The following is a 10,486-nucleotide window of genomic DNA, read 5'->3' as shown; positions in this document are numbered from 1 at the left end:
GCGTACAATTGTTGGCGTATGCCGATGATATTGATATCATCGGCCTTAACAACCGCGCTGTTAGTTCTGCCTTCTCCAAACTGGATAAAGAGGCAAAGCGAATGGGTTTGGTGGTGAACGAGGACAAAACGAAGTACCTCCTGTCTTCAAACAAACAGTCGGCGCACTCGCGTATCGGCACCCACGTCACTGTAGACAGTTATAATTTCGAGATTGTAAAAGACTTCGTTTATTTAGGAACCAGCATTAACACCGATAACAATGTCAGCCTTGAAATCCAACGTAGAATCTCTCTTGCCAACAAGTGCTACTTTGGACTAAGTAGGCAATTGAGTAGTAAAGTCCTCTCTCGACGAACAAAACTAACACTCTACAAGACTCTCATCATGCCCGTCCTAACGTATGGCGCAGAAGCTTGGACGATGACAACATCCGATGAAGCGACGCTTGGAGTGTTTGAGAGAAAGATTCTGCGTAAGATTTTTGGACCTTTGCACGTTGGCAACGGCGAATATCGCAGACGATGGAACGATGAGCTGTATGAGCTTTACGTCGACATAGACATATCGCAGCGAATAAAGATCCAGCGGCTACGTTGGCTGGGTCATGTCGTCCGAATGGATACAAACGCTCCGGCACTGAAAGTATTCGATGCGGTACCAGCTGGTGGTAGTAGAGGAAGAGGAAGGCCTCCTCTGCGTTGGAAAGATCAGGTGGAGAAGGACTTGGCTTCACTTGGTGTGTCCAGTTGGCGCCGGTTAGCACGAGGAAGAAACGACTGGCGCGCTTTGTTAATCTCGGCCAAAATCGCGTAAGCGGTTATCGCGCCAATTAAGAAGAAGAAGTCCAATCATTATGCGTTAATGCTATGTTTTTAGTTTTGTAAAATAAAGCAATTGACTAGCAAAAATAATTATTGAAAATCATCATTTTTCGGGGTTCTGACGACCCCTAATTATTAGTTGATGCATTCATTTGTATCTGACCTGCAATAAGAACAGTCGAAATCGATTATAATAATTAATAATTATATTTTACTTTAGTTTTACTTATAGCTGTTCCATTTTGCTTCGCTTTATTTGCGTATCCAGCAGTTTTACGTTTCGATTTATTCGAGGCGAGTCCATACAAGGTGATAGGAATAGTATAAAAACAAAATTTACATGTTTTTGTTTTTTTTTTGTTGCACATATTTTATTTTGGCTAAAATCCGGGATTTTGTATTTATATGCAACTGAGCTGGAATTGTGTTAATATTTTTTAATAATTTCCAACTGTTTGGCAAGCATAGCGCAATGCATGATGAAATGACAAACCTTATTGAATAGTCTGACAGTAATTCGTAACATTGACAGTTGCTGAAACATAACAATTGGCATTGAATAATTGTCATTGCTGTCTGGTCACCCTGTATATGTATAAATATATATGTATAGGGTTTTTCAGTAAGAGCGCTTCAACTTTTGAACTTTTTTGAATAAACGTTTTGACTTTTTTAACATATTTTCTTTTTATTATCGAGTTTGAACATATACATTTAAGTATGAAATTCGATTTCTTTTGCATGACCACCGCGTGCACGTTTTACGAAGTCCAATCGTTGAACCCAATTTTCGACCACTCTTTTGCATAAATCGGCCGAAATTCCAGCAATTTCGCGTTCAATATTGGCTCTAAGCTCACAAATCGTCGCCGGCTTGTTACTGTAGACCAATGACTTCACATAACCCCAAAACGGGACGGCTTGTTAAATGGACCGTAAAATGGCCGTAATGCTCTTAAAGTAGCAGCAACAGAACGATTATTTTCATTAAAAATTTGCACGATTTGCAATCGTTGTTTAAGTGTGTAGCGTTCCATGATGAAATGTATACTAATGAAGTTTACAAATGACAAGCGAAAAATAAAAAATATTGCGTCGTTCGCCCTCCCTATCGGAAAAAAGTTGAAGCGCACCTATTGAACAACCCATTACATAGATTTAGTAGATGAATGCATGCATGATTATTTGTTCTATTTCTTTGATGCTGCCTGTTGGATCAAAATGTACGGCGTATACATCACTCTCTTCTCTCTATTATGGTTATACTTATACAAATCCACACTCCTCTCATGGCTCTCCTATTATACTAATGACTGTATAACAGCAAACAAATAGAGGTATGTGCTGTGAATGTAAAATATAAAACTATGTAAAATAAATAAAGGCAAAGCCGACTGGTTCTTAATCATTTCACCGACAATCGGAGCAATGCTATCAAAACAGCTCGTATTTATCACGGCAACAACATTCGCCGTCAACAATGGGGTTCTTAACACTGGATTTACCAGGCCAGTCAAAATGACTGGTGTTGCAATATACGAGTACATACATAAATGAAAAATTCTTACTGCATGTAACATTTTCTTTTCGTAATGATACTCGTATCATGACTTTTGAAGCTATAACTATCAGAATCAGCAAATATAGTTTTTGTTATTGACTCTTATCGGATTACATACGCCCAGCAGCGCTGTTTTTAGAAGGGATATCAAGGGATATAATTAAAAATTTTATACATTGTTTATTAGAACTTAAACTTTATAAAAAAAATTATTTCAATTTTTCTCTACAAAAATTAGTATAATATATAAAAAATCATGTGAAGCAAAGTACAAAGAAAAAAAGTTGTTACACAGTCTGCATCATTTCTCCTTGAAATGTTGATGGATCTGTAAAAAGTAAAAAAAATCTTGTAAAATAAGTTGTAGTTCTAATCTTTCGAGCCGGATTTTGGAATTACGAAAAATTTTGCAATTCACGGCATTTTAAACAAAAATATACGTTTAACGTCATAAATGTCACACTTTAATTATGTTTATTCAATTTTTTAATAAAAATATCAAAAATCAAATCTATAGAAAAAACACTTTCGAATATTAAAAAAAAAACACATAAAAAAATGAAACACTGTATGAGTTATCACGCAGACCATGCCGGAAGAAGTAGTTTCGAGAAAAACGAGTAGTAACGGTCAGCTGCCTCAAACGAAGCACAGTTACCTGTGCGTATCAAACTCTCGTCGGGCAGTTACATTTTCTACCATAACTTTGTATCTATGGGGAATTTTTACAATCAACTTCCCCAGAAATACGCCTAAAACTATAAAGAATAATAATCTGTAAAAAAAACGAAATTTTGAAAATTCTGAACGTATGTAACCCTTATATCAGCACCTGCCAAAATGACTAAGTACCAAAAATTGATATGTTCTACAACATTTTTTCCGGGCATAGTATATGATTCCGGGAAAACCATAATTTTGAAGCGGAACTTATATTTTTTAGTTATCAGCAAGCCTTGAAAATGGCAAAACGAATGAAACCTTCTGCGTATTTGGAAAATAAAGCCTGCATACCTTAAGAATGTATTATTATTGATATTATCCCACGGCACTCTGCCCTCCGTATAACGCACCAGGCGGGGTTCATTTTCACCAAACATAACGGGCTGCAAGTCGGGTCGGCACTGTTTTTTGTGCATTGACATTGATATTTTTGTCAATGTTTTCCTAGCAATAGGTCTCTTCTATTCGTCACTTCTCTGCACGGTCACTCTCTGCTCGGCTCACTTGAGGAAAAATTTGCATGCGAAAGCAACAACAGAGCTATCGAGCAAGATTCGTCGCTAGGGAGTATGGTTATGCCTCATACAAATGGTACGACTCACCATTTTACAAATAAATGTAATTTAAGGCAGCTCTATTCCAGCGTTTCCAAGATATGTTCATTTATACCAGTTGCTTCATCTCTTCCCCACTTGCTAATGCTTGGCCTAATGTTACATGTTTTTAGAATTACTGCATTTTGCGTCACAAATGGGATTGTTCTTACAGTATTTTGTTTCCATATTCGTTTTGTTTCTTGAGTTAGCTCACTATATTTAAAAATGTTGAAATAGGTATATTTAAACAGCTGGCAAATCTAGGGATAATTATGAGGCTTCTGGTGAAGTTTTGCGTTTATCGCCATCTTATCTTCGATGATATTCTGAGCTTTATACTGATGAGATAAGAAGTATTTTTACAAAAATAAATGGTTTGTTTTGCAATTTTTGCTTCAATTTGTATGTATGTACATATGTGTAAATTCTGATTTTTCTCGAATATCGTTAATCAGTGTACACTTAAGTATTATATACATTTTATATAAATTTTATATAAATTTTATATAATACTAACATATAGTAGTATTGACACATCGCAGCTTGTTTAAAATTTATTTGACAAATCTTAAAATGTTAATTAATCCAGTCTGTCTGCTCTGCATTCCGCTTTGGTTTGCAGTATCTTTACAATTTTTGGTTTGCGTTTCCAATTACAAGCAAGATGAAGTTTATGCTTTTCATTCCGAAGTCTCAGAAATTTTACTTTTGAAACTAAAAAGTTGATGGGAATCTGAATAACAAGCACTATTCGATTCGAATAAAATTTTACGGAAAAGAAATACTCTGAATTTTAACTTTGGAAATATTTCATGCAGTTCTTTTTTAAAGCGAAAATACTGGTACAATTGCCCTAAGCAAGGATGATATTTTTCAAGGTTTGCTAATAGCTATGGTGAAAAACAAATTTTTTAAGGGAACCTTGGCGGCCACGTCACTTAGAATCTGTTCAACAAAAACTCCTTGTGTTAGTGATATACGAAAAAGTCAACACTGCTATGCTCATGCAATGCCATTCATATATCACTAACACAAGCTAAATTGCGTTAAACAAATCCCAAGTGACGTCAACCCATCAATCAAATTCGATCAGAGCCGAATAACGGTCTGCTCCATAGACCACCTCTAAAAATCGTTTCATCATGCGCCTCAACTAGATGCTATTCATGCGTGCCCCTACAATTTCTCCTCAGCGTTGCAAAACTATAAACACACCATATTATTGTAGAAAACCACATAAAGTAAAATTTCAAAATTCGCACTCAATTTTTCAAAATTTCAAAACTTTGAACTTTTTATCCAGAATTTCTGTTTATACAGTTTTGTAGCCCCTTGAATTTCAGTATGACAGAATACAAGTTTCAAGTGACAGCAAAAGACCGTTAAATTTTTTGAATTTTTTCCCAATAGTAAAGGGCTTTCATATGATTATATTTTCTTCAAACTTTAATTATGGCATTAATATATTAATAGCGGGAAGAAATTTGTATTTGATTTGAAATTAATACATCTGATAAACACTTTTCCAAAACTTGCAGCCTTATTTAGGCCCTAACAGCTAGTACTCGTATATTTTCTAAATAAAATTCAGTATTGGATATATCAGAAAATAAATAATAATTAATAATACGAACAGAACTGTATTTGAAAGAAAGTAATAATAGGTTCACATGTAAATAGATAATCTAATTTTTGGAGCTTAACTCCCAATCCGTAATTAAAAAGCGGGATTACCCATAGAAAATTTCTCACCCAAAATCCGAGATTATGAAATAATCCTAGATAATAACCATACTTTTTGACATATAAGCCTGTGTTTTCTGTGCAATAGCTCATTATTTTTACGCGTGCAAAGAAAAACGTCAAAGTAAAAACTAAATAAAATGGATGCCGGCAAAGACAACCGGTTTATTGGCATAATGCTAATACAATTTTTACTAGATATGATTAATTGTGCATTCTTATTCCCGAAAAAAGCCTATGTCTATAGACGTTTTGGCCTTTTAATGCTTATTATAAAATGTAGTATCGAATTTCGCATGCGTATTGTTGCCATAATTATTTACAACCTCCGTAGACGTCGTTTACGGTTTTCCTCCAACTGCCTATTACTAGCAGCAAATTGCGCAATTAAATTAAGTACTGCTTCTATTCGCCTTTTCTTCATATAGCTAACAAAAATAAATAAAAAATAAAATACTCAACCAAACCAATTTCTATTAAGAGACCTTTCAAAGCAGTCTTGACAGGTGATTGTTAATTTTGCCACTAAGCTGCCATATATGAACGGGTAGATTAATTTGTATGGATTTATTTTTAATCACTGCATATGTGAACGTACTTTAAAGCTCAATAATCGAGATTTTGAGATATTCATTTCAGGTGTAATAAAATTTAAAGATTTACGAGCGTTGTTTTTCTGATGATTCTTTAAATTTTTCGGAAAATATCTGTCATAATATTTATGTATGTATACAAAAACGAATTGTGGCAAATTAACTAATTGACCGATAAGAAAACTCAAAGATAAAAGCGTTCCCGTATGCGGTGTAGATTTATTTTATTGTTGCCAATTGCAATTATTTTCTGTTGGAACACAAATATATTATATCAAAAATCAAATCAAATCAAATCAAAATCAAACATTAAAATTACCCAAATTTTGCTACTTCCATGTGTCCACATGCGTATTTACATATGTATGTATGTATGTATGTACAATAATATAAAAATGCTGATTCATAACCCGCATTAAAAATCTGCTTAAAATATTTGGTGGGCTTACTAAATGGAATTTCAAAATGTATTTATAATTTCATATTTATTCCCCTACATATACATATGTACATACATATTTATTATTACTAATTATAATTGTAGTTTGTTCAAAGCTGCTCTTTCGCCGAAACTTTTCGAAAACCAGTAACTAACCGAAAACAATGCAATACATTTTTTCGCTTTTGCCGATTTGCTCTGCAAGGTATCCAAACGAAATGCCGGCATGTACTCGTACATTCATATACGAATTTGTACATAGATACGCGTATATGTATGTATTTGCATACATAGCTATGTATACACAAAATACATACATAATTTTTGCAGAGATACATATATTTCAACGCCGACTGGCATTTATACTTATACCTATTTACTCATCATAGGGTTTTCTAAAAGGGACGGTTCAATGTTGGCAGTTTGTGTCGGCTATGTGCCACCATACAAAGCCGTAGTGGGCATTTGAACGATTTCGTAGACGATTCGGTAGACGTCACCTTCTGTACTCTGTGCACCGTGGAACGAGTTACAGTGCCATACATAATGACATACGTTGAACTTTTCAAATAAGAAAGAATTTCGTTAATAGCTCACACAAAGTTTTTCTTGTTCCATTTCGACCCACTCTTCTTGGAAAACCCTGTATGTATGCAGACACATATGTATGTGCATATGTCGGCCAATATGCCGGCGAGTCAAAAGCTTTATAAAGTGTCCAATCGCCAAAGAAGCGTTAGTTGGTGTTTTGCCTTTCTGTTGTGCAGTTGTGTTTAAACTCTTGAAGTGAATTTTAAAAGTCAAGTGAGTAAATGTTAAAAGATAAAATTCTCTTTTTAAGAGAAGAAAGAGTGGAAATTCATGATAGTGACGACTTCGCAACTGTATATATACATAAGAAACTCTTAAATATGTATGTACAGGAATTTTACTCTATCGTGTTGCTTTTTGCTGGCGTTTATTGCTGATAAATACCGAGAGACGTTTATATTGTTCCGACTTGTTGCTTTAGTAAAATAATTTGTTGAGATGAGTTGAAAGTTAAAGAAAGAAAGCTACATAGTTGTGGCTTTGAAATTTTTTTATGTAAACGAGTTGATGTGCAGATGCACATATAAAAAGAATGCATTTTTTGTTATTTAAACATATAACTGCATATAAATAGGTACATATTTAACGGCAAACATTAAATGTGATTGTACAATGTACATCCATATACATATGCATATAAAATATGTGTGGCTACACGCCAACTGTTTTTGCTTTTGATGTTCAGTGCGAACGAAAGTATCAAAATCTTCGAAAAGTTTTTGTAATAATCGATTCTCATATGTAAACTCAAGCAAAAAAAAAATAGAAGGGCGATCTAAATACTTACCGAAGCTGTACTCGACACTTTGTCGACATTTTCTTAAATCAATTATTTTTGCTAGGAGAAAAAATCCCCAAGTGTTTTATGAGAAAACTATTTATAATAATTTAAACCAATCGACACAGTGGACACTCGATTCTGTAGAATTCAACTATTAACCTTCAGAAAAGATTGAAAAATTAACAGAATTACAAAATTGGCTGAACTAGGAAATGTTACATGAAAGCGCTGAAAATGGTTTTTCTATTTTAATTATTTAGTACCCATGCAACTTTTCTCAGTTGATTATTACCACCTTTTTTGTCGTAAATAAACCTTTTTAACTAATAAATTTGTACTAAGAATTATATTAATTCACTTTGACTCCTAATAACATAAGTGGAACACAGAGGCCGGGCCTAAAGCAAAGTTTCTGGAACAAATCCTCTTAACAATTTCCAATACAATGAAAGCAATATTTTACAAAGAATTACATACATACATACATACATACATACATATGTACATATATACCAAATAAAAATTAATTATGAATTTTTGATATCTGAATTCACTTTCATAATTTACTTCTGTTCGACTAATGCAAATAAATACCTTAATTTTCTCATCTTTTTCAACAGATTGAAAACCTAAACAAAAAACAAAAACATGGATTTCTACTATTTACCCGGTTCTGCACCATGCCGTTCAGTGCTCCTCACCGCCAAGAGCCTTGGTATTGAACTCAACAAAAAATTGTTGCACCTGAGAAATGGTGAACACTTGACTCCCGAATTCCTCAAGATCAACCCACAACACACCATTCCCACTTTGGTGGATAATGGTTTTGCACTATGGGAATCACGCGCCATTCTAGTATACTTGGTCCAGAAATACGGCAAGGATGACTCATTGTTCCCCAAGTGTCCTAAGAAGCAAGCTGTCGTCAACCAGCGCCTGTACTTTGACATGGGCACCCTATACAAGGCCTTCGCTGACTACTACTATCCCCAAATCTTTGCTAAAAAGCCCGCTGACCCTGAGATGTACAAAAAAATGGAAGCTGCTTTCGATTTATTGAACACATTCCTAGAAGGCAACAGCTATGTGGCTGGTGATCAATTGACCGTAGCAGACTTATCTATACTAGCTTCTGTTTCCACATTCGATGTTGCCGGCTTCGACATTAGCAAGTATCCCAATGTTGCCAGATGGTACGAAAATGCCAAGAAAGTACCTGGTTGGGAAGAGAACTATGAAGGTGTCTTGGAATTCAAAAAATTCTTCGAATAAGGAAATATATACGTCTAAGTATTATAAATGTTACTTTTGTTTTACTGCATTTACGTTTTGTGTAAATACTAATTTATGGAAATTTCGGAGAAAACTAAATAAAAATATTTAATGTTATACAAAAAAATTTAACATTACAATATAAACAAATTCAATTTTTAAATATTTGGGGTTGGGGAAAAGCAAAAAGTTGTTAACACATTCGTATGGCTGACGTGTGTACTGTGTGGACACATAGTAGGATGTTCAATAAGTTTTTCGGTTCGATAAAAGATGGCGTTGCTACTCGCCTATTTTTTCTTTTTTTTTGTTATGTTGGTGTATCCTTCATATACAGGGTGTTTTTTTAGAGGTTAGGTTTTCAAAATGAAATAAAACGTATATAATTTAATGTTATGGCCAAGAATTTAGCTTTATTATAAAGATAAGGGCTTGCCATTATGTTTTAAACATGATTTCGGGCAAGTGGCCGCCGCGGCTGGCTCGAATAAATTCCAGCCGAGAGGCCCAATTTTCGACCACTTTTTGCAGCAATTGGGGCCGTATGTCAGCAATAACGCGCCGAATAATCTCTTCCAAGACGTCAATCATCTCGGGCTTATCTGCGTAGACAAGCGACTTCACATAGCCCCACAAGAAATAGTCCAGCGGTGTTATATCGCACGATCTTGGAGGCCACGCCACAGGTCCACGGCGTCCACATCAACATCGTCCAATTCAGGCACGAAAAAGTCATTAATCATGGCTCTATAGCGCTCTCCATTGACTGTAACATTATGGCCGGCTTCATTTTTAAAGAAATATGGACCAAAGATTCCCTCTGCCTATAGAGCACACCAAACAGTGACTTTTTGAGGATGTAACGGCGTCTCAGCAATGGCTTGTGGATTATGTTCACTCCAAATGCGACAATTTTGCTTATTGACACACCCATTCAACCAAAAGTGAGCTTCATCGCTGAACAAAATTTTCTTGTGATGCGTCGCGCGAACCGAACCATTATTTTCGTAATAAATTTGCACGATTTGCAAACGTTGTTCAGGTGTAAGTCTATTCATTATGAAATGGCAAACCAAACTGAGCATAAATCAAGTGACAGCTGTCAAAAAGACCATCTACGAAAAAAGTAGTGCCAACTTGAAAACCTAACCTCTATAAAAAACACCCTTTATATGAACGTAGGTGAAGTTTCATTTCAATCTGTCATTGCATTCTTTGTTTACAAGCCATTTATTACCGGCGTGTCACAGTATTTTCTATACTACAAAAAATCAAGTATCGTACAGGTATTGAATTTTTATTTTTGGAAGATTTAAAAGCAACGGAAATTTATGAACGAATGTTGGAAATGTATAAGGACTCTT

The 10,486-nt window shown here is 34.8% G+C and overlaps 1 protein-coding gene across 1 annotated transcript; it reads left to right on the top strand.

Annotated features, from left to right (window-relative positions):
• Positions 1–8,455: 8,455 nt before the first annotated feature.
• On the top strand, positions 8,456–9,272 carry LOC129235720 (glutathione S-transferase 1-1-like). The gene has a single exon (XM_054869726.1). The coding sequence runs from the start codon at positions 8,499–8,501 to the stop codon at positions 9,120–9,122; it is 624 nt and encodes a 207-aa protein (XP_054725701.1). The 5' UTR covers positions 8,456–8,498; the 3' UTR covers positions 9,123–9,272.
• Positions 9,273–10,486: the final 1,214 nt, after the last annotated feature.

The sequence above is a fragment of the Anastrepha obliqua genome, chromosome 1, assembly GCF_027943255.1.
Source record: "Anastrepha obliqua isolate idAnaObli1 chromosome 1, idAnaObli1_1.0, whole genome shotgun sequence".
Classification (NCBI taxonomy): domain Eukaryota; kingdom Metazoa; phylum Arthropoda; class Insecta; order Diptera; family Tephritidae; genus Anastrepha; species Anastrepha obliqua.
Note: the sequence above shows the minus strand (reverse complement) of the source record. Positions and strands in the feature narration are given on the sequence as shown.

Coding starts and splice junctions, on each gene's coding strand:
- LOC129235720 (XM_054869726.1), top strand. CDS start 8,499: ATGGATTTCTACTATTTACCCGGTTCTGCACCATGCCGTTCAGTGCTC.